Raw genomic sequence first — 25,989 nt, 5'->3', positions numbered from 1 at the left:
TCTGTTCGGAACTGAGGGTTTTTTCCTTTCAAGTAAACTTTATTTTTTAGTGCAATTTTAGGGTCACAGCAATATTGAGCAGAAAGCACAATTCCCATGTATAGCCAGCCCACACATATGCACAATATCCTCCACTATCAGCATAGTGGTACACTAGAGTGGTACATTTATTGTAATTGATGAACTACATTGACATATCATTATCATCCGGAGTCCATAGTTTGTTTACATTAGGGTTTGCTTTTGGTGTTGTATATTCTGTGGGTTTTGACAAATGTATAATGATAAGTATTCACCAGTATAGTATCACACAGAATATTTTCACTGCCCTAAAAATCCTCTCTGCTTTATCTGCATATCCCTTCTTTCTCCATACTCCTGACAACCACAGATGTTTTTACTCTTTCCATAGCTCTGCCTTTTGGAATGTCAAAAAGTTGGAATCATAATATATAGCCTTTTCATATTGACATCTTTCACTTAATAATGTGCATTTAAGTTTCTTCATTATCTTTTCATGGCTCAATAGCTCATTTCTTTTTAGCACCAAGTAATAACCCATTGTTTTGCTATACCACAAGTTCTTTCTTTATTCACCTACTAAAGGACATCTTGATTGCTTCCAAGTTTTGGCAGTTATGAATAAAATTGCTGTAAACATCCATCTGCAGGATTTTGTGTGGAAGTGAGTTTTCATTTTGGGGGGGCAAATATCAAGGAGTGTGATTGCTGTATTGTATGGTAAAAATATGTTTAGTTTTTCACTTTGTATTCCCACTAGTAATGAATAAGAGTTCTTGTTGCCCCACATCTTTATCAGCAGTTGGTGGTTTTGATAAAGTTCAGGACTTTTTCTGTGCTATTTGTGTGTAGTAGTATATTGCTATTTTAATTTGCATTTCCCTAATGACATATGACCTGGAGCATTTTTTCATATGCTTATTTCCTATCTATATATCTTCTGTGGTGAGGTATCTATTCAGGTTTTTTTTTGCTTATTTTTAAACTAGGTTGTTTTCTTATTAAGTTTTAAGAGCTCTTCGTATATTTCAGATAGGAGTCCTTCATCAGCTATGCCTTTGCAGGGATTTTCTCCCAGTCTGTGGCTTGTGTTCTCATTCTTTTCTCATTCTCTCATTCTCTTCTGCAGAGCAGTTTTTAATTCTAATGAAGTCTAATTCTCAATTCTTTCTTTCATGGATCTTGAGTTTGGTGTTGTATCAGAAAAGTCATTGCCAAGCCCAGGGTCACCCAGATTTTCTCCTAGGAAATTTGTAAAACCCTTTAAGAGTTTATAGGTTTGTGTTTTACTGTGATCCATTTTGAGTAAATTGTTGTGAAGGGTGTAATGTCTATGTTTAGGTTCATTTTTTAGTATTTAGTTGTCATCCCAGCATCATTTGGTGAAAAGACAGTCTTTACCCCATTGTATTGCTTTGCTCTTTTGTTCCATGGATCTAGTTGCCCATTCTTTCACCAACACCACACCGTTCTCATCACTGTAACTTTATAGTAAGTTATAGGAAGTCAGATAGTGGTCAGTCCTCCAACTTTGTTTTTCTCCTTCAATACTGTATTGACTATTCTGGGTCTTTTGCCTCTCCATATAAACTTTAAAATTGGTTTGTTGGTATCCACAAAATAATTTGCTGTGACTTTGATTGGGATTGTATTGAATTTGTAGATCAATTTGGGAAGGACTACTGTTGTGACTGTATTGTATCTTCCTATTCATATTTATGGAATATCTCTCCATTATTTATTCCTTTTTGCTCTCAGTTTTATTTGAAATTTGAAGGGTTCTTTCATATCTGCAGTTGCTTACTAAATTGTGTGTAATTAATATTGAAATGTTAGTATTTTTCTCTTTTATGACTTTTTGGCTCTGTGTTTTTGAGAATTTTCATTCACTGAAAAGTTTTGATTATTTTTCTCTTTCCCTCTAATAGAATCTTTTTTGGTTTCTGGGTTCATTGGGCATTTCTTTCATGTATTTGTCTATTATGTTAGAGTGTCTGTAGGTGGGTAGATAGGAGTTTGTGTGGATTACTTTGTTCTTTAAATCCAAAGAACCTTGCTTGTTTGCTACAAATACAAAAGTATGGTTCCCTTAATAAATATTGTCCTCTTTTGGTCAGATGTATGATTTTCTTACTATGTGTAGATTATAACATTTCATTATCCTTAATTGCTTCATTTTTTTCCTTTATCACCAAGTTTCCAGGGATACCTCCTTTTTTTCAAGGTGCCACTTTTCTTCCCCAGAAGCAATCTTTTCAGGGCTCTCCTTTTTGGTGACATATACTTTTTGTGTATGTCTGTGTATAATGTCCTCTTGACCTTCCAGTGGCTAATGCTCTAGTTCACATTGTCCCAAATCTTTTCTTAAAATTTCCCACTCAGAGTTGGACCCCTCCTTTGGATGGTATATCTTACTGGTGTTAATCTGGTTTTTTCCACTTTTAAGACCCCATGATATCTTACCCTCTTTTATAGAGTCCTCATCTGACTGTACTTTGGGGGACTCCAAAGCCAATTCATTTGGCCTCTAGTTTTTATTTTCCAGTTACATCTAAAATGAAGTGCTATTCTGGTTCCTAGTTATGCCATAGGCATGAACTATATGTGCTTTTATTGCTACACTGAAATATCTATATATTCTTTGGAAAGTGTATAGGGAGATTGGAATTTAGATGGCTGATATTTTATGAAAATCTGGAATTCTAGCCCTGTAAGTGTTTTGCTACGAAGTTTCTAGATAACTATGATGTTAAACCATGTAAAATTGCTATTTTTATCATTCAAGAATTCTTGAATATCAGTAGTTGTATATGGTGCTACCCAATAGAAAGGTAAGCAAGCTCTTTACTCTTGTGTTTCATGCCTTAGTGAAATGTTACATTATTGGAGAGGCATTGTTTTTAGTATTCATTCTAAGGTTATAAAGGCTACATTTTTTATCAATTTTACTGAGGTTTAATTATATAAAATAAAATGGCACCCATTTTACCATACAATTCAGTGGATATGGACAATTTTTACACTTCTATAACCACCACCACTGTCAGTATTTCCATCATATTAAAAAGCTCCATTCAGCACTTTTGCATTTTAGCCCCACCCCAGGAAATCTGTAAACTTTCTGTCATTAAATTAGATGTCTAAAGTCTACATCTTTAAGTTAGCCTTTGAGTCTTGCCGGATCTGAGGCTTGCTTATTACGCCAGTATCAACTAGTTACCCTTCCCTGCTGTATTTGTGTTGGCCTCAGGGCATTTTTACTTGTGAGTCCATCCATCCGTTTTCTACTCGGCACTTTAACATTTCACGTACCTTGAATGGGTGTCCGTCTCTGCAGGATCCATGATGCTTTTTATTTTCTGTGCTTTTACTCATGCTATTCTGTCAGCCAGGAAAGCACTTACCCCTAAACTAACATTCTTCCTTGCCTGATTTACTCACTTATATTTTTAAAGTCAGTGTATATTACTGATTGGGTTGTTTATCAATTGTATTTTATCTTTATCAATTTTGTTTTCTTTATTGTTGTATAATTGTCATCATTAGTCTGAACTCCTTGGGGACAGCAGTGACTTCTTCAATTTGTTTTCACATCACAGATGTGCCTGGCACATGGGAGCTCTCTGTTCTTAATATTTAATAAATATTTGATTTATGATGAATGGGTTTTAACTCCTGTATATAAGAATTAAAACTAAGTCTACATGGAAAAATTAAAGAAGTCTTTTTTTTCCCTAATTAGTCTTAATAGTAGTTACTAAGAAAACTAAAGTTGAACGAATAGCATCCTTTAAGTGTGAGGAGAGATGGGCATTAGACCATAGTTCTGCTTGCAGAAACCAGTTTTAAGTTAATGCTTCAATTCTTCTCTTGCTGTATATTTCTAGAAATTCACCAAGCAGTGTCTGTGGAGAAAAATAGTCTAGCTTTGTTCAAATCTGATCTCTATGTACTAATAATGTGTTTTAAAGATCTAAAAAGAAAATTTTTTAAGATTCCATTCTCCTACATTTTAAGTAGCTTTGATAATTATATCAGTTGTTTTCACAGGTGTATTTCCTATCACAGTGTAAATTCAGGGGCCAGAGCTATATTAGTCTGTTTTACCTTAAGATTCCTTTCTTTAATAGCTAATAAATATTTGATTTGATTCTGTGATTCATGTTTGTTGTCCTATTACATACCCAGGCATGGTACCCTACTATATTCACTCTAAAATTGTATTAGGTATGAAGAAAATTGTTTATAAGGTTATGTCAGTCATCAGTTTCTGATTCTGGATAGCAACCTGATGTGTTCTAAACTGTATGAGCTTAAAATGATACACCTTCAAAAACGCTTCATTTTAATAGTGAAAGAATTGGAACAAGCAGGAATGATCTCTTGTTGATGGTTAAGAATAATTTCCAGGTGTTATAGAAACCACTCTTACATTCAACCTTTTGTTCTCTGAGTGTTTACCTGTAATGACAGTACCATTTTTACCTGAACTAGATTTTTGTTCCCTTTTCTCACAGCAAATAAGATTAATGATTCTTAATATGTTGACATCCTGACTTTGTTTTCATAAACCAGCAGGGATCTAAGAAACAACTATTAGGATATCTGTCTATCACCAGCAAAGCTGGCTCAGAATTAACTGTAATGACTATTCTTTTTGTATGCTCTCACTGAATAGCAGAGTTATCTAAGCTTTTCTGGAGGAACTTATGTTTTAGTTTAGAATACAGTTCAGCAAAACGTACAGGCACATCTGTACCCTTGAAGACACTTTTTTTTTTTTTTTTTTTTTTTAAATGAGAGAGAGAGCACACAAGTGGGAGAGACAGAGGGAGAGAATCCAAAGCAGACTCTGCTGAGCACGGAGCCTGACACAGGGCCAATCTCACGACCCTGAGATTACCACCTGAGCTGAAACCAAATCAGACGTGAACCAACTGTGCCACCCAGGCGCTCCAACATACTCTTTATTTATTAAATATAATCTATGATTATGCTTTGTTGTATGGTAGTTAAAAGTGCTACAGGTGCTCAAATTTAACCTTTATGTGACATTTTCTTTCTTTCTTTTTTTTTAAAATTTATTTATTTGAAATAGAAATAGAAAGAATAGAATAGAAAGAGATCATAAGTAGGCAGAGAGGCAGGCAGAGAGAGAGAGGGAAGCAGGCTCCCTGCCGAGCAGAGAGCCCCATGTGGGGCTGATGTGGGGCTCGATCCCAGGACCCTGGGATCATGACCTAAGCCAAAGGCAGAGGCTTTAACCCACTGAGCCACCCAGATGCCCCTCTATGTGATATTTTCAAAGTAAGAATTTGTAATTGAAAGTTTCTCATTTTGATTAATAAAGGCTAATGTTTTCCCACTTTGTTTTATATTTATATTTAGTGTTTTAAAATATAATTTCATTTTGCCTTATAGTGTATGCAGAGAATATTTCCAAAATGGTGGGAAGAGAAAAGCACTTGAAAAAGATGAAAAAAGAGCTGTACTCGCCACTAAGACCACTCCAGCCTTAAATACACACGAGTCTTCTAAACTTGAAGGTCATTTAACCAACCTCAGTTTTACAAACCCTGAATTTATAACTGAGTAAGTATACTTTGTCTACTCCAGTTATTAACGTCATCCTGGATAACTGTATAAATAATGTAAAATAGTGTAATGATTTACCATAAGTAGAGGGCTGTTTGCTTGCTCCCCTGATAATAGATAAGGCTGAAAAATACATATTTGTAATATTACTAGGTAGAAAACTAGCATAAAATTTTAAGGGATATCTGGGAAACTAGTGGTTCTTTAATAGATTGTATTCAGGAAAAATGAGAAAGAATAGTTTCTTAAATATAATTACTCTTACGGGAATGCAAAGAATCAAAATAACAAAATCCATTTTAAACTGTGTTTAATTTAAAGTTGGTATCCACTAATTAAAAAATCACAAGGAATAATGGAAGATTATTAATAGAGCCAATTGCCATTGTTTTATTGTTAATAGGAAAATCTGCCTACTAGTAATACATGTATGCATAGGCACAAATTTTACTTATTTAGTAAGTAATTGGATATTCTCCAGTTTTATTGAGATAAAACATTGTATAAGTTTAAGATATACAACGTGACTTGATATATGTAAATATTGTAAAATGATTACAAGTTTGGTTACTATCCATCACCTCACAGTTACAATTTTTTTTTCTTGTGATAACTTTTAAGATCCATTCTTTCAGCGACTTTAAAATATACAATGTAGTGTTAACTATAGTCGTCATGGTATACCGTTCATCCCTTTAACTTACTTATAACTGGAAGTTTGTATCTTTCACCCAATTTCTCTACTCCATCCCTTACCACCCCCTCTGGTAACCATGGTCACATCTCTGTTTCTATGAGTTTAGTTTCTCTTAGATTCCATATATAAGTATTTGTCTTAGATTGTCTTTCTCTGACTTAATTCACTTAGCAGAATGGCCTGAAGATCCGTCCATGTTATTAAAAATGGCAGGATTTCATTCTTTTTTATGGGTGAATAGTATTTTCTTCTCTATTTATATATATAAGCACATAAGTATTATAATCTAATGAATAGTAGTATTAAAATTATTTATATACCTTAGTACCAGAATTGATTTGTAGTATCAAGTAATACATTATTAATCTCTTGAAAATGCTACACTTGAATAATTCTAGAAACATTCTTGATAGACACTGAAAGCTAACCATGAAAATAAAATGTATTAGGTTCTTAACAATTTAATTTTATAGATATCAAACATAGGGTTACCTCTGGCTACTTTGATTTTACACCATGTTGACAATACTCTCTAATCAGTTGTAAGCAGTTTCATTTGAAAACTAATTGAATACATTTGATTAGTTCAGTAGGAAAGGATTAAGGCACCTTTTTTTTACCTTTTTTCAAAGGTTACTACAAAGCTTACAAAGCATAGTGACTTACTCAACATCCTGTAACTCAGAGTGTTATGAACATTCTTGAATATTTTTAAAATGACAATATAAAAATATAGTTACACTGCTATCAAAGACAGGTACATCTAGAAAATATCAACCCTCGAATTTCTATATGATTCTTTTTTATAGTATTTTACTGTTGAGATTACCTTACTTCTTGCATCACTGTCATCATATTTTCCTTTACTTCTCTAAACATGTTTTCTTTTAATTCTTGGAACATTTTTATAATAGTTAATTTGAAGTCTTTGTTAAATTCAACGTTTGAGCTTACTCAGAGTCATTTTTTATTTACTACTGTTTTTCTTGGGTATGGGCCACACTTTACTGTTTTTGTTTGTATGTCTCATAATTATTTTGTTAAAAGTCATCCAATGTTTTTTTGATAATACATTGTGGAAACTCTCAGTTGGGGTTTTCCCCCAAAGTAGGATGGTGGTGGTGGCTTTTTAGTAATTTGCTAGGGCTTAATCTGTGGGATCTGCCTTCCTTGCAGCTTGTATGGTGTTGTCATTTTTATTTTTTAGGCTTGTTTCCTCTGAATAGCGTAGTGGTCATTGATAGCACAGGTTCTACTCGAATATCTCAAGCCAGATAGGCTTCTACCCTCTATGAGTGGGTGTGTGTTGATTAGGGAGTGCTTTAAAAACTTAGGCAGTTTTCCAGTCTCCCTAACCATATACTTTTCACCAGACCCTCTTGGAGCTCCTGTGCATGTTCACTTAGTTTCCAGGTCATTCAAGGCTATGTGGAGACCTTATGTAGCCCCTGTATGCCTTTCTCATTTTCAGGACTTTTCTGGTTAAATTTTTTAACTAATTCTCCAGTCTGCATGTGGCTCAGCCCAACTAAAGCTGCAACCTCAGGCTAGCATAGCTGCTGACTTTCTGTTTGTTTTCTACTTTTACTGATAATGCTCTGTGTGGGTTTTTTACCCTTTGCTTCAAATCAAGTTAGCCCCTTCCAGCAGTGAAGCTATTGACTTTCATAACCATCCCTGTCCTTGAAGAATTTCTATACCAACTAACCAAAGAGTGGGGGTGATAGGAGTGGCTTTAGGCAAATAGATCCTTACTGTTCTTAACTTAGGATCCGCTTGTTTGAATGAATAAACAATTCTCAAATCGTTTGCCTTTGTTTGAGTATAAAACTCAAGGAGTTTCTTAAGGAGTGGATTTGCACTTCTACCCTGCCAGAATCAAGAAAAGAGAATCTGAAGCATACTCCATGTTGAGTGCAGAGCCCGAGATGGGGCTTGATCTTGAAACCCTGAGATCATCTCCTGAGCAAAAACCAAGAGTCTGCTGCTTAATTGACTATGCCACCCAGCTGCCCCTCCAGTTTGGTTTAAAGGAGAAAAATTAGTTAGGTTTAAGTATTTTAAAGAAAGTATCCAAGTATGATTGTTGTGGGTCAAGAGTTACTTAGTATTGAAATTAAACATTGAAACAAGTTATCTAACCTAGCTAGGTTTAGATTTTCTTCATTCTAAAACCTCTGGACTCCTTCATATACCATCTGGACCCAACACATGTATGTAAACATTATTCCTCCTGCTTTTCTTGCCGTTTTTGCAGCCTTTATTCTAGTCATATGGAACTGTTTAAATTCCCCTAGTGGTACATGCTTGGTCTTACTTTCTGGCAGTTGAAAAAACAACATGTCCTCTTTCTGATGAACTATTGCTGAATTATATTAGGCTATATTTGAAATATCTTGCTTCCCAGAACTTAATTCAAACTTCCCAAAAGAAATGATACTCTTTCATACAAATATTAAACCTTTTAATAAATAGTTCTGTTATATATTGTACTAAAAGCACTATTGAATATTTTTCTTACTACAAATGAAGTAAGATCACAGTGTAAAAAATTTGCATGTAAAGAAGACTGTGGATGTAGAAAAATTACTGCTCAGTCGCAGTTAAGTTTAGGCACATTTCTTTCCAGTCTTTTTAATGGACATTGTTTTTTACACAATAGAGACCATGTAGTATAAAGAATTTTGTTAACTGCTCTTCCTATGCTAGTAAAACACTTATTCTACATTATATTTTTTTAAATTATTTTTATTAACATATAATATATTATTTGTCCTAGGGGTACAGGTCTGTGAATTGTCAGATTTACACACTTCAAAGCACTCACCATATCAAATACCCCCTATGTCCATAACCCAACCACCCTCTCCACCACCGCCCCAGCAACGCTCAGTCTGTTTTGTAAGGGGTTCTTATGGATTGTCTCCCTCCCAATACCATCTTGTTTCATTTTTTCCTTCCCTACCCCCCCAAACCCCTCACTCTGCCTCTCAAATTCCTCATATCAGAGAGATCATATGATAATTATCTTTCTCTGATTGGCTTATTTCGCTCAGCACAATAACCTCTAGTTCCATCCACATCGTTGCAAATGGCAAGATTTCATTTCTTTTGATGGCTGCATAGTATTCCATTGTGTATATATACCACATCTTTTTTTTTTTTAAAGATTTTATTTATTTATTTATTTGACAGAGAGAGATGACAAGTAGGCAGAGCAGCAGACAGAGAGAGAGGGAGAAGCAGGCTCCCCGCTGAGCAAATAGCCTGATGTGGTGCTCGATCCCAGAACCCGGAGATCCTGACCTGAGCTGAAGGCAGAGGCTTAACCCACTGAGCCACTCAGGTGCCCCAGTATACCACATCTTCTTTATCCATTCATCTGTTGATGGACATCTAGGTTCTTTCCATAGTCTGGCTGTTGTGGATATTGCTGCTATAAACATTCGGGTACACGTGCCCCCTTGGATCACTATTTTTGTATCTTTAGGATAAGTACCCAGTAGTGCGAATGCTGGGTCATAGGGTAGCTCTATTTTCAGCTTTTTGAGGAACCTCCCTGCTGTTTTGCAGAGTGGCTGCACCAGCTTGCATTCCCACCAGCAGTGTAGGAGGGTTCCCCTTTCTCTGTATCCTTGCCAACATCTGTCATTTCCTGACTTGTTAATTTTAGCCATTCTGATTGGTGTGAGGTGGTATCTCACTGTGGTTTTGATTTGTATGTCCCTGATGCCGAGTGATGTGGAGCACTTTTTCATGTGTCTGTTGGCCATCTGGATGTCTGCTTTGCAGAAATGTCTGTTCGTGTCCTCTGCCCATTTCTTGATTGGGTTATTTGTTCGTTGGGTGTTGAGTTTGGTAAGTTCTTTATAGATTTTGGATACTAGCCCTTTGTCTGATAATGTCATTTGTGAATATCTTCTCCCATTCTGTCAGTTGTCTTTTGTTTTTGTTGCCTGTTTCCTTTGCTGTGGAAAAGCTTTTGATCTCGATGAAGTCCCAGTCGTTCATTTTTGCCCTTGCTTCCCTTGCCTTTGGCGATGTTCCTAGGAAGAAGTTGCTGCGGCTCAGGTCGAAGAGGTTGCAGCCTGTGTTCTCCTCAAGGATTTTGATGGATTCCTTTCTCACATTGAGGCCCTTCATCCATTTTGAGTCTATTTTTGTGTGTGGTGTATGGAAATGACGGTCCAGTTTCATTTTTCTGCACATGGCTGTCCAGTTTTCCCAGCACCATTTGTGGAAGAGACTGTCTTTTTTCCATTGGACATTCTTTCCTGCTTTGTCGAAGATTAGTTGTCCATAGGGTTGAGGGTCTATTTCTGGGTTCTCTATTCTGTTCCATTGATCTGTGTGTCTGTTTCTGTGCCAGTACCATACTGTGTTGATGATGACAGCTTTGTAATAGAGCTTGAAGTCTGGAATTGTGATGCCACCGACTTTGGCTTTCTTTTTCAACATTCCTCTGGCTATTCGGGGTCTTTTCTGGTTCCATATAAATTTTAGGATTATTTGTTCCATGTCTTCGAAAACATTGATGGTATTTTGATAGGGATTGCATTAAACGTGTAGATGGCTTTAGGTAGCATAGACATTTTCACAATATTTGTTCTTCCAACCCATGAGCATGGAACATTTTTCCATTTCTTTGTGTCTTCCTCAGTTTCTTTCATGAGTACTTTATATAGTTTTCTGAGTACAGATTCTTTGCCTCTTTGGTTAGGTTTATTCCTAGGTATCTTATGGTTTGGGGTGCCATTGTAAATGGGATTGACTCCTTAATTTCTCTTTCTTCTGTCTTGTTGTTGGGGTATAGAAATGCAACTGATTTCTGTGCATTGATTTTATATCCTGCCACTTTACTGAATTCCTGTATGAGTTCTAGCAGTTGTGGAGTGGAGTCTTTTGGGTTTTCCACATAAAGTATCATATCATCTGCAAAGAGTGATAGTTTCACTACTTCTTTGATGATTTGGATGCCTTTAGTTTCTTTTTGTTGTCTGATTGCTGAGGACAGGACTTCTGGTAGTACATTGAATAGCAGTGGTGATAGTGGATATCCCTGCCGTGTTCCTGACCTTAGGGGAAAAGCTCTCAGTTTTTCCCCATTGAGAATGGTATTCGCTGTGGGTTTCTCATAGATGGCTTTGATGGTATAGAGGTATGTACCCTCTATCCCTACACTTTGAAGAGTTTTGATCAGGAAAGGATGCTGTACTTTGTCAAATGCTTTTTCAGCATCTATTTAGAGGATCATGTGGTTCGTGTTCTTTTATTTTGTATTGGATCACGTTGATTGATTTGCGGATGTTGAACCAACCTTGCAGCCCAGGAATAAATCCCTCTTGGTCGTGGTGAATAGTCCTTTTAATGTACTGTTGGGTCCTATTGGCTAATATTTTGGTGAGAATTTTCGCATCTCTGTTTATCAAGGATATTGGTCTGTAATTCTCCTTTTTGGCGGGGTCTTTGTCTGGTTTTGGGATCAAGGTAATGCTGGCCTCATAAAATGAGTTTGGAAGTTTTCCTTCCATTTCTATTTTTTGGAACAGTGTCAGGAGAATAGGTATTAATTCTTCTTTAAATGTTTGGGAGAATTCCCCCGGGAAGCCGTCTGGCCCTGGGCTCTTGTTTGTTGGGAGATTTTTGATGACTGCTTCAATCTCCTTACTGGTTATGGGTCTGTTCAGGTTTTCTATTTCTTCCTGGTTCAGTTTTGGTAGTTTATATGTCTCTAGGAATGCATCCATTTCTTCCAGATTGTCAAATTTGCTGGCGTATAGTTGCTCATCATATCTTCTTATAATTGTTTGTATTTCTTTGGTGTTGGTTGTGATCTCTACTCCTTCATTCATGATTTTATTTGTTTGGCTCCTTTCTCTTTTCTTTTTGATAAGTCTGGCCAAGGGTTTATCAATCTCATTAATTCTTTCAAGGAATCAACTCCTAGTTTTGTTGATTTGTTCTACTGTTCTTTTGGTTTCTATTTCATTGATTTGTGCTCTGATCTTTATTATTTCTCTTCTGCTGCTGGTTTTAGGCTTTCTTTGCTGTTCTTTCTCCAGCTCCTTTAGGTGTAGGGTTAGGTTGTTTCCATGAGACCTTTCTTATTTCTTGAGAACAGCTTGTATTGCTATATACTTTACTCTCAGGACCCCCTTTGCTGTATCCCAAAGATTTTGGACAGTTATGCTTTCATTTTCATTTGTTTCCATGAATTTTTAAAATTCTTTCATTTCCTCCTTTCTTGTTTCTTGAGAGAGGCTTGTATCGCTGAATACTTTCTCTCAGGACTGCCTTTGCTGTGTCCCACAGATTTTGAACAGTTCTGTTCTCATTATCATTTGTTTCCATGAATTTTTTCAATTCTTCTTTAATTTCCTGGTTGACCCATTCATTCTTAGTAGGATCCTCTTTATCCTCCAGGTGTTTGAGTTCTTTCCAACTTTCCTCCTGTGGCTGAGTTCTAGCTTCAGAGCATTGTGGTCTGAAAATATGCAGGGAATGATCCCAATCTTTTGGTACCAGCTGAGACCTGATTTGTGACCCAAGATGTGATCTATTCTGGAGAATGTTCCAGGTGCACTAGAGAAAAATGTGTATTCTGTTGCTTTGGGATGGAATGTTCTGAATATATCTGTCGTGTCCATCTGGTCCAGTGTGTCAATTAAGGCCTTTATTTCTTTGTTGATCCTTTGCTTGGATGATCTGTCCATTTCAATGAGGGGGTTGATAAATTCCCCTAATATTATAGTATTATTGTCGATGTGTTCCTTTGATTTTGTTATTAATTGGTTTATATAGGTGGCTGCTTCCATGTAGGGGGCATAGATATTTAAAATCGTTAGATCTTCTTGTTGAACAGATCTTTTGAGTATGATATAGTGTCCTTCCTCATCTCTTATTATAGCCTTTGGCTTAAAATCTAATTTATCTGATATAAGGATTGCCACCCCAGCTTTCTTTGGATGTCCATTAGTATGATAAAATTGTTTTCCACGCCCTCACTTTCAATCTGGAGGTGTCTTTGGGTCTAAAATGAGTTTCTTATAGACAGCATATTGATGGGTTTGGTTTTTTATCCATCCTGATATCCTGTGTCTTTTGATTGGGGCATTTAGCTCATTTACATTCAGAGTAACTATTGAGAGAGATGAATTTAGTGCCATTGTATTGCCTATAAGGTGACTATTACTCTATATTGTCTCTGTTCCTTTCTGGTCTACTACTTTTAGGCTCTCTCTTTGCTTAGAGGACCCCTTTCAATATTTCCTGTAGGGCTGGTTGATGTTTGCTAATTCTTTTAATTTTTAATTTTTGTTTGTCCTGGAAGCTTTTTATCTCTCCTTCTATTTTCAATGATAGCCTAGCTTGGGTATAGTATTCTTGGCTGCATATTTTTCTCATTTAGTGCTCTGAATATATCATGCCAGTTCCTTCTGGGCTTCCAGGTCTTTGTGGATAGGTCTGCTGCCAATCTAATATTTCTACCATTATATGTTAGAGACTTCTTGTCCTGAGGTGCTTTCAGGATTTTCTCTTTGTCACTAAGACTTTTACGCTTGTTCCCTTTGCCATATTAGGGAAATTCTCCACTATAATGTGTTCTGGTATACCTTCTGCCCCCCTCTCTCTTTCTTCTTCTTCTGAAATCCCAATTATTTTGATATTGTTTCATCTAATGGTATCTCTTGAATTTTCCCATCATGGTCCAGTAGTTGTTTGTCTCTCTTTTGCTCACCTTCTTTATTCTCCATCATTTGGTCTTCTGTATCACTAATTCTCTCTTCTGCCCTCTTTATCCTAGCTGTAAGAGCCTCTATTTTTATTGCAACTCATTAATAGCTTTTTTGATTTGAGCTTGATTAAATTTTACTTCTGTTATTTCTCCATGCTTTTTTCAAGCCCAGCTAGCACCTTGAGAATCGTCATTCTGAACTCTAGTTCTGACATATTCTCATTGTCCATATCGATTAGGTCTCTAGCCATCGGTACTGCCTCCTCTTCTTTTTTTTTTGTGGTGAGTTTTTCCGCCTTGTCATTTTATCCAGATAAGAACACATGAATGAGAGAATAAAATACTAAAACGGTGGCTATTACCCCAGAAAAATATACGCTAACCAAATCAGAAGAGATCCAAACCCCAGGGGAGAAGAAGGGGGGGGGAAGGAAATAAAAATTGGGGGGGAAAAATATATATATATATGTGTGTATATATACGTGTATATATATACATGTATATATATATACACGTAATATATATGCACATAATAAAATATATATATATGTGTATATATATTTATATATATATATTTTATTTATTTATTTATTTATTTATTTATTTATTTTAAATCGGTGAATAGAACAAAGCCACCCGCTTGATTTTGGGTGTATTTTCGTATCTTAGAAGAAATTGCCTGGCAAAATTTTAAAGAGAGAAAAAAAAATATATATATACATATATATATATATAAATGAGGGTAAACACAATGAAGGGATGGAATATGACTGTAAAGATGAAAATTTTTTAAAAATTCTAAGAAAGGAATTGGTAAGTTGGTTGGAAAGAGAAAAAAAAGGAGGGAATATGCTCAGGCTGGAGACTAGAACAAAGCCATGTGCTATATTAGGGTATATTTTGATGTATTAGAAGAAATTGTATCCCCAAAATTTTTTGGGAATCCTGTATATATACAAAAACCTATATGTATACAAAAAATAAGGTTAAATACAACAAAGTGATAAAATATGACTGTAACAATGAACGGTTAAAAAGACTTTTTTTTAGAAAGGTATTGCTTAGATAAACTATTTAAAAAACACTAAAAGAGGAAAGAGGAAAAGTTGAAAAAACAGAATGAGAAAAAAAAATTTAAAAAATTTAACTTTGAGAGACTAAAGGATCATGGAGGAAAAGCCATGAATTCTATGCATTGCTTTCCCATAGCTCTGGAGTTCCTCTGTTCTCCTTGATTAGTGATCTTGGTTTTGGCTGGATGTTCTTGCTGATCTACTGAGGGAAGGGCCTGTTGCAGTGATTCTCAAATGTCTTTGCTAGAGACAGAACTGCACTGCTCTTGCCATGGACTGGGCTACGTAATCTGCTTAGGTTCACTCTCCGAGCTTTTGTTTCCTGAATGCCTTCCATGGAGCCTTGAAGGATGGGAATGAAAATGGCGGCCTCCCAGTCTGCGGCCCCAAGGAGTCTAGAGCTCAGTGCCCCACTCCTCAGTGCGCCCTCAGAGATAAGCAATCACTCCTGTCTCTCTGGTCTCTGGCTGCACTCTGAGCTCACCTGGCCTGTGACCAAGTGTTTCTATATCTGGCGCTCAGCCCCATTTGGAGTCTCCAAACCCAGCAGATTCGTGCCGCGCTACTCCTTCGGGAGCAGGACGGTGAGTTTCCCCAGATCTGCCACTTGTGGGGTCCCTGCTCGAAGAACAGTGGTCCGACTATGCCTTGGATCATGGTTTAAGATAACCCCGACCTGAAAGCTCACTCTTTGGCTCTGTCTCTGTAGTCGCCTTCCCTTCTCAGATACCTGGCAGCTCTGCCACCCTCAGACACCCCCGATCTTTCTGAGACCCCACAGGACCTTCGACCACCCTGTCCCCGTGAGGACTCCACCCCTGCTTAGCCTCTGGAGCGATATCCCTCAGTGGAGCAGACTTCTAAAATTTCTCATTTTGTGTTCCACTGCTCCACCGCTTGCCCTTCTGCCATGGTCTATCTTCCCATCACTTCAGATTAACTTCACACGTCCTACCTTTCAGAAAGTGGTTGATTTTCTGTTCCTAGAATTGCTGCTCCTCTTCTCTTCTATCTCCTCTTGTGTTTGTACGTGTTCCGAATGGTTTGATACCTATCTAGCTGAACTCCTGGGATCTGACGTTTTTTCAGTCTGCTGCTCCTCTGCCATCTTGCTTCTCTCCTTCTGCATTATATTTCATCACAAAAACCTGCCAGTATATGTGTCTAAGTAAAGTGGTTCTGAGTACACAATAATATTCAATTTGCCCAAAGAGAATTGCAGTCTCCTCTCCTCTCAGGTAGATGAAATAATCAAGAGTCACATGTTTAGTTATAGTTATTATATGGGAAAATACATATTCCTTACCATCCAAATCTGCTTGGCTTCTGACTTCGGATAACAAGTTTAGATAGCAAGGGTTTTCTTTTTCCCAGTCTTATCTTAAAATGTGTATTCAAGTCATTCTGATTTCTGGGTACAGGTAATATGGACTCAGATGGCAAAAATACATAATTTTTTGTACTTGTATTTCATGAAAAGCAAATTTAATACCAGATGTTTGTTACTGTTAGAATCACTTTTTAAGTCATCTATATCTCAAAATTGAGATGTGATAATTTTTGGATCTAGATAGAATGTGATTAGAAATCTTAGTTCTGATTGTAACTACCCATTCTTCCTACCATTAAGATATCTGTGTCCCAACCTGCTTTTGCTACCTTTTAAAAATACTTGTGTTTTTTGAAAACATTCAAATGACCATATTCTGGGCCATAAAACAGTCAACAAATTTTAAAAGGTAGATTGAAGTATTTTTGTCAGAACATAGTAGAATAAAACTAGAAATCATTAGCAGAAAGAGACCTAGAAAATCCCAAAACATTGCTCAGCAACACATTTCTAATTAGCACACAGGTCGAAGAAGTCATCTTTAGAAATTTCAAAATATTTTGCACTAAATGAAAATGAAAATGTATCTTACCAATTTATGGAGTATAATGAAAACAGTGCTTGGAGGGAAATTTGTAGTATTGAGTGCATCTATTAAAAAAGAAGAAAGATTAAAATCAGTACTATAAGCTGCTACCTTAGGAAAGTAGCAAAACAAGAGCAAAATAGGTCCAGAGTAAGCAGAGGAAAAGAAATAATGAAAGTTACTGAAGACGTCAATGAAATTGAAAACAGGAAAAGAGTAGAGAAAATAAGTGAAACTGAAAGCTGGTTTCTTAGTACATTAATAAAATTGATAGACCTCATCTGCTCTAGCCAAGAAAAACAAGAGGGAGAAACACAAATTACTAATATCAGAAATGAAAGAGCTGCCATCAGTACTGATCTCATGGACAGTAAAAGGATACTGTAGGAATATTATGCCCACTGATTTGATAACTTAGATGAAATGGACCAATTCCCTGAAAGACAAAACTCATACAAGGGGAAACAGAAAATCAGAATCGGTCTATACATATTAAGGAAATTGACTCAATAATGAATAGCCTTCCAAAACAAAGCACAAGGCCCAGTTGGTTTCACTGATGAAATATACCAAACATTTAAGAGAAAAACTGATACCAGTTCTTGCAGTCTGTTCCAGAAGATGAAATCAGAAAGAACACTTCCTAATTGGTGCTGTGGGGCCAGCAGAATGTAGTTTAAGATGCCAAAGCAGTCTTCCCATTACCTATTTTGAAGTAACATTGAAGTGTTCCTGACTGACTGTATAAACATGATTAGATAATGACTGTATTGGGGGTTTAAGTTATGCTTTAGTTGCTTGTGATGGAAAGATATCTAAGGTGAGAAAGAGACTGGAGAATTCATCTAATGTCTCATCATGTTTCTTTTTAATATGATCTTTATTAGAAAACATCTTCCAATTAAAATTGTAAAATTATACTTTTCATATAATTACTAATTCTGTACAAAATCCGTACTAAAACCCCCTTTTTGTCAAGTTCAACAAGTGGCCTTTCAATAAGTGAGAAGCCAAGCTACATTGTGTGAAGTCATTTTGGGCTAATGATAGTTTTTCTCAGCACTTTATTGGTCAAAGTGAAGAAATTGAGAGGCCTCAATAATGTAGACTTTGTAAGGACTCAAATATAAAGCCCTCTTTTTGAAGGATAATATGGGGGAAAGGATCTTGCTTTGTGTACATTATTCTTTTAAAGTTTGGACATTTAGGTTCTTTTCTTTCTCACAGTTCTTTCATCTCACAATTAAGTATTTCTTTTTGCTTGTATTTTTGTGTTCTTGGGATGGATTTCCAGAAGTAGATTTCTAGGTTAAAGAGTTTGAGTGACTCAGAGTACTCGTACATATTACTCAATGAATTTCCAGAAAAAAAGATACTACCATTACTTCTAGCAGCATAAGTGCCCACTTTGCCCAAACTCATGAGAACTGAGTATTTTTATTTATTTATTTATTTTGCTCTTTATTAATGTGATGGTATAAAATGGCATCCTGGGTTAATAGGTACTTCTAACAGATACAAAGTAAAAGAAGGAAAAGGAAATTTATAAAATAAAAGAAAGGAAAATCATATTAAATCAGGAAGATAAAATTTATTCTATGAAGTGCTAGTACTTGACATGGCATTGAAACTTGGCATGCATTCTGTCATTATACTTTCCAAAAATAATAAAGACTATTAATTAGATGGTCCCTGCTGAACCAAGAATCTTACCATAGGCCTTATCTCCATTCGGCCTTAGAATGTAAGATAAATTGGCCATGTACAGTGTGTGATGGAAGGAATATAATACTAAAGAAGACCTAATTAAACATATTACTGCTGGTCTGGGGAGTTCAGTTTGTAACAGTGATCTTGAATACCATTTTAATATTCTCTTTTTTCCTTAAGTTTTAATTTAGTTTCTATTCAATTTTAGCATTCATTTATTTTATTTTATTGGGCTTTTTAATATTGAAGGTTATTCTAGTAACTAAAAGGTGTTACAGTGGTAAAGGAAGAAGTTAAATGTCTTTTGAACATAATTTAGTAAATTAAAATTTTTAAGTGTTTCAGTTGTGGCTTTCAATAGTGTTTTGTCTTTATTTTGAAATGTATTACATATTAATCAAAGTATATATATAAAAGCAAATTTGACCCTGAAACTAAAATTCTTCATTTATTTTACTGATATGTTAATAGAGTAAATTACAATTACACATACCAGATCTGGAGTTTTAGTAATAGTATCAAAATATTAGGTCCCATTTAAAGCCATGTATATTATTATGTTTTAAAGCTATTTCTACAGAAACCATGTATATTATCAATTTCATGTTATAAAGTTTTCCTGCATAAATTTTCTTGGTTTAACATATATATATTGAAAATTATGAATAAGCTGACTGCAAATAATCCATGCTTATTAGTTGCTCCTTTCTATAAAGTTAGAAAGATAGTTCCTTTCCTAATTTTAGCACCGGCTCAGAGAATCACCTCAGGAAAATATCTAGCATTCCTGTCTCCTTCTCCTTATAAAAGTAAAATATTACTGTGTGGGCTTATAGCTACTAAAAAAAATATGGGAAGAACAATGTGTAAAAACCCCAAAGCTCTGAGTTTTCAGGTAAATCACCCAAAGTACTGAGAATGAAAATAGTGAGGATTATAGGCATTCAAAACATAATTTGGATAACAGCTCAACTGGTGAATCATCATGACAATACCATGATCTAGAGTTTTGTAATCTTACTGTATATAAAGGAAAATGATGACTACAATATGTTTTCTACCAAAAGAAACTCTGTCTGGAGAGATTCTTTAAGTAAATGTCCTTCCATACAGCATTCACTGGGCACTTGGATGGCTCTAGTTAAGCATCTGCCTTTGGCTTAGGTCATGATCCCAGGGTCCTGGGATAAAACTTGCATGGGGCTCCCTGCTCAGCTGGGAGCCTGCTTCTCCCTCTCCCCCTGCTGCTCCCCCTGCTTGTGTTCTTCTGCTCACTCTCTCAAATAAATAAATAAAATCTTCAAAAAACAAAACAAAACATACAGCATTCAAAAAATTGTTTCTATTAATAAGTTTATAAGATTTTATAAGATTATAAGTTTATAAGATTCTTAATGTAGTTCTGTGCACTGTGTTCTCAACTATTAAATATTTAGCATTGTTTATAAACCCGGCTGTTTATTATTTTATAACTGGAATTGAATCTAATTTGATCTAAAAAATATATAAAGCTAATGAGACTTATATGGGAGATTATAGAAAGATAATTTAGGAAATGGAGTTTTCATTTTTTGCTTTAACTAACAAATTACAGTTTTCTAAATGTATTACCTAAAACCCTTCCTGAAACAAGTATCAATGAATGTTACTCATTTTGTGGGAGTGTCAGAGGCATGTGCTATCATTATCTACTATCTTATGAGTCTTAATGGTAATTTGGTGGTTATTAACAATCAGCTTCTTCCATATACTTCTCCTTATCACTGCAATGTTGTCTTTAAAAAATATCTTCATCTTAATTCATGTGCCGTAAGAATGTATCCTTTTATCACTCCATTTACTTGTGCCTTCCTAATAGCAATTCATTCCCTTTCTCTGCCTGTCTCTTAAATGCTGGTCCTGGGACTCTCTACTCTTCTCCCTTAACTTATCCTCCCATGGCAGATTCATTACTCCCATAGCTTTGGTTAACACATGTATGCCAGTGATTCCAAATCTGTATCTCCAGTTCAGATCTCTTACCTTAATTTCACATATCTAGTTGCATATTAAACATCTGTTTGTGCCTGTGAGATACCACGACTGAACTAATTTACTCCCCTTTCCTTCTCTATGAACCGCCCAAATCTGTTCCTCTTCCAGTTTTCCCTGTTCCATTAAATGTTATCTGTATGTCCAAGCCAGAAACTTGAAGACTTATTAACTCTTCCCCTATCTAACTTCCCAAATCTAGATAGTCATCAAGTCTTACTATCAGTTCTAAGTTCTCAATATGCTTCGGTCTATCTCTTATCTCCACTCTCATGTCTTACAATGGCTTTGGCAGTAGTCTCCTACTTCTAGTTTTTCTATAATCCATTCTCCACAGTACAACTTGAGAACTTTTTCTGAAACACAAACCTGATAATATCAACTCTCTCACTTAAAATTTTCAGTGATTTCTCTTGAAACAAAATCCAAACTTCTAACAAAAAAATCTAACATAAAAAAATCCTCCATGAATGATCCTCCCTCATTTCTCAGTACTTTTTAACTGTACAACTCAATAATATTGATCTCTCTTTTATTCATGTAGAGTTCCAGTTCCTGCCTGGTATTATTCCTTATGTCTAGAACATTCTCTCACAACCTGCCACCTGAAAATTTGCAGTTTATCCTTACACACTATCTTAAACATTCACCTTTCTCAGGAAGAACTTCCTTTACTCCTAGAATTACTTGGTATCAATAACAAGGCCACATACTCCTGTAACACAGCAGATCTCAAAGTGTGGTCTGTGGCTCTCTAGGAGTCTCTGGGGCCCTTTGGGAATAGCCATGAATTAAAAATATTTCCTTGTTTAGATATTGATCTTTTTTACTGTGTGGTCTTTGTACTGATAGTTCAAAAGCATTGGTGGATAAAATTGGAGCATCTTAGCACAACTTAAAGCAGTGGCACCAAAGTATGTTAATAGTCATTGTATTTTTTACCATGCACTCAAAATTTTCAGAAAAAACTGTTTCACTTAAGAATGTTATTGGGATGAAGCAGTGAAAGATACAAATTTTATTAAACTGAACTTGTAAGCAATTGTCTTTTTAACATGCTGTATGATGTGAAGTAAACAAAAAGTGCTTCCGCTGCATACTAAAGTAAAGCCATGATGTCCTGATGATTATCCAACTATTTCTATTTAGCCAAACTTCAGAAATTTTCAAGCAGACTCCCCACTGAACTTGGAGCCCTTTATAGAACTCAGTCTCACGACCCATGAGATCATGACCTTAGCTGAAATCAAGAGTTGGGAGCTCAACAGACTGAGCCAGCTGGGCACCCCTTAGCTATAATTCCCAATACAGTTAATATCAATAAGTATAACCCATATAAACAGCAGTTCTTCGGGGTTTGCAGTGATTTTTAAGAGTACAAAGGGATGCTGAGACTAAAGTTTGAAAACCCCTGCTCTAACACGTTGTATTTCCCTGATTTTGTTCATGGTTTGTCTTTCTGTGAAGATAACATCCACATTGCTTTGTGGGTAACTCAGCTTCTAGCATAGTGTCAACACATACTAGGCCCCCAATAAGTACTCATTAAATTAATGAATTCAACAAGCATATGTTGATTATTATCTTGCATATTGTTGAAAATATGAGTCTGAAGGTAAGAAAGGAATTCAAAAAATCAGAAAATAGATATAGAAATCTCGTCTGCATTTGGAGATTTTTTTTGACTGATGGAATGACATGATACTATTTGGATCTACAGCATATCACCAGAATCAGTTTGGAGAAAGACAATAGAATAAAAAGAGGAGAGAGATAAACATTAGTTAAGGAACTTAAGGGAATGCTAACATATAACAGGAACGAAAAGGAAGCTACAGTGACTGTAAGAGTACACAGGGATAATCATCAGTAGGATACAGATTAAGAGGATCATTTAATGGAAGTTTATAATGATACTCTAAAGTGTGAAAGTGGGTAGAAAGATTAAGATAGGATATGTCCTTAGGGAAATTCAGATCAGTTCTACCCAAGTGACTGTAACACACATGTTATGTTGTATTTTTAAATCTTTAAAGTTTTTTATTATCTTGAATCCCTGAAATAAGAATTTAACTGAATTTATTTGTAATGCAGGTAAAACAGCATTAACAAAATTAGGGACAGGTAAAGAGAGTAGCACTTGGCCAAAGCCAAGGAAGAGAAGGGGTGTGTGTGTGTGTACACATACATACATACAGAGTTTGGTGGGTTGAAGAATAAATCATGTTTTTAGTGCTACAACTAAAGTCATCCCTCCGTATCCTTAGGAGGATCACTTTCTTAATAAAAAATCTATTTAGTACTTCTCCAAAAGAAATACTTTACCTTAAAGCTCTGCTCTTATTTCCTGTCATTTGCAGATAGGTCTTTCTGGTCCATCATTTTTTTCTTTAATTTCTTAAAATTACTGATTATACTCAGAGAATGGATTTTCCATTAGTTCATGCTATCCTGTGTAGTTAAGTGGGATAACTTGATTTCTTGGTATTCAACCTCAGAAAACATTCACTAATTTTATGTGGGGTATTGGAGAGTGATGCTACCTATGTTTTGACCTTTTTTTCTTAAATTACTTGCATTTTGATAAATGCAACTAATTCCTTATCACAAGATTTCGATACAAAAGTGTCAAGATACTGCATGGTAACTGTCATGATTAAGGGTAGTCCTATGCAGATTTTTACTAGTGATGCCATACCTATAATACCAATTTTCAGAGATTTTAGATAAATCTGGATACATTTCATGCTGTAGTATATTGAACATAGTTGGATATGTCTAACTAAGAAAATGAAGAATCATGCTCAGTTATTAAAAGGGAAAGTCCAGACAAATTTAACCTGGTGGAATGCTTAACCATCAGTTTGTACTATAATTTTTATTTTGTTACAGTACTACCTATAAATAGGGTGACCATATGCCCTGGTTTGTCTTATACAGTGCTGCTTTATGCTTGTGATAGTGTTTACTTTTATTTTCAGAAGTGTCCAAGTTTGGACTATAAACTATATGGTGATCCTACCTATAAAACAAGGAACCGATAATATAACCATATCTTAGTTAGAAATATGCAATAAAGAGGGCATGCGATGTGGTGAACACTGGGTGTTAATATGAAGCTGATAACGTACTGAACACATCTGAAAATCATGATGTACTGTAAGTTGGCTAGTTGAATTTAAATTAAAAAAAAGAAATACACAGTAAGGAGGAATAGATTTAGAGAGCAAAGAATTAAGTAAATAAATATCATGACTTAGCTAATAGCTTCACTTCTCCCAAGCAGTAAGAACTGGGTGATTTTTTTCATGGCTTAGAAGAGCAAACAAACAGAAAAGGTAGAGACTAATGGAATTGAAAACAGACATTCAGTCTGAAAATCTATAATTAAAAGACAGAAATACCGGTGACCAGTAGAGTGAGGCATCATGTGGCCTCAGCAATCAGAACACCTGGGCAGGTATATTTTCAGTCATTCAAAAAAGTATTTGCTGAATGCTGCTGTATTTCTAGCTGTCTGTGCTACGTAACATGGAAAATAGGAAAAGAAATATAAGATTTTCTAAAAACATAGCATAATACTAAGATAAATATGTAAAAGTACTAGATGGCTTTGTTTACATTTAATTCTTCAACTGTATATTTCTGTATTTGTTACTCTTGGTTGCTTTAATAGTAAATGCAGTAGTTTACAAGTGTAAGGTATTCCTAGAGCAAAGCCATTATTCTCCATGTTTTGCTTTTAAATATTAATAATATTCAGTAGTCAGATCTAATGGACTTGTTTGCATTTTCATTTAAATGAAGTTCTCTTATGAGTGTAGGAAAAAAAGATCTTGTGCTTTTGAGAATCATTATGCCTTATTTTATAATTTATCCATGCAGGAGTATTACTCAAAAAAAAGTTTTGATACGTGCAAATCATATTACAATAGCAAAGACAAAGATGTAGAACAGATTAATTTTACTTAGACTCTAATGCACTAAGTGGCATTATGCCTGTAGACCTATAACCACTTTGTGTACATGTAATTCTTTTTCATCATGAAGAATTCCTGAAAAATGTTTAAAAAGAGTCAAATGAATTCATATAAAAGTTAGATAGTTATAAAAGGTCTTTTATTCCCATTCTCTTAAAAAATAAAATTCTTAATTACACCTTATCCTTTAAACAGAATTATTGACAATATATTTCCAGTATGTTATACCTGTTCTTTAATAATTATAAAATCAAGTAAACAGTTTAATTTTAGCTTTTCAATTATATATCAAGTGGGTGTAAAATTGAGAGGGTAGAAATTCACTGTGTTAAGCAGGCTGAGTGAATTTTATCTTTGTCTCAGTTGTGCTAAAACTGGTAACTTAGTTCCTTGTCATGTCACTGGCATTTTAATTTTGCTATCATTTACATAAAATACTGGACAGTCCAATAAATTGTGTTTAATTGGTAATGGCATATATGGGGGAAAATATGAACCCCAGTTTTTAAATACCTTCATCTGGTGTTATTTAACAATCTCTGTACTTTGCTTGACAATATCATTCTTTTGAGAAGGTGTAATTATAACATTATTTGAAAGCCATGCTTTGGAGGTAGGGGGAAAGTATGAATAAATTTGAAGGTTGCTGTTAATTGTAAAACAAAGAAGGAAATTTTAAAACTTTTCTGAGCCCTAGTACTCATGCCTGGACAGGATCTATTGTTTGAGAGCTAGAGGAAGGAATAAGGTTAGTGTCTTTGGCTTTCTAAACCTTCTACCATGAAGCTTATGGGGAAGCTGCTATTTAAAGAGATACAATTGGAGCTGAAACTCTATAATCAGCATAAGAGCCTTCTTGAGTTTCAGCCTACTCCTTCCCTGACCTCTTCTGTTTCACCAGGCAGCAGCTGTTGTAGACACAGGCAGCTGATCACTGGATCTCATTCCCTTCCTCCTCTGGCTCTCTCCATTCTCTGTGCTTCACTTGGCTGGAGGAGACTGACCTACCTTTGGATCTGCCAAAGTCGGAGCTGATTTCTTTAGATTAGCCACAGTGTTGCACAGAATTCTGAAATGGTTTCCCTGCACCAAATTTAATAGCACGTTATGTACTAAGTTTACTCTTATTATACTGACAGTGGCCAAATTCATCATATTAGATAACTGCATGGAGACCAAAATGAATACTTCATTCCTCAAGTCATATTATTTCTGATTTTTTTTGAAGTGG

At 35.4% G+C, this 25,989-nt stretch overlaps 1 protein-coding gene across 1 annotated transcript in view; it reads left to right on the top strand.

Moving 5' to 3' along the window:
* SAMTOR (S-adenosylmethionine sensor upstream of mTORC1) overlaps positions 1-25,989 on the top strand; it is a 100,453-nt gene that overhangs the window by 33,389 nt on the left and 41,075 nt on the right. The window contains exon 3 of the mRNA XM_080818152.1: positions 5,443-5,613. Coding sequence (XP_080674278.1) covers positions 5,443-5,613 — 171 coding nt within the window. The remainder of the gene's footprint in view (positions 1-5,442; positions 5,614-25,989) is intronic.

The sequence above is a fragment of the Martes martes genome (assembly GCF_963455335.1).
Source record: "Martes martes genome assembly, chromosome: 11".
In the NCBI taxonomy this organism is placed as follows: Eukaryota; Metazoa; Chordata; class Mammalia; order Carnivora; family Mustelidae; genus Martes; species Martes martes.
Note: the sequence above shows the minus strand (reverse complement) of the source record. Positions and strands in the feature narration are given on the sequence as shown.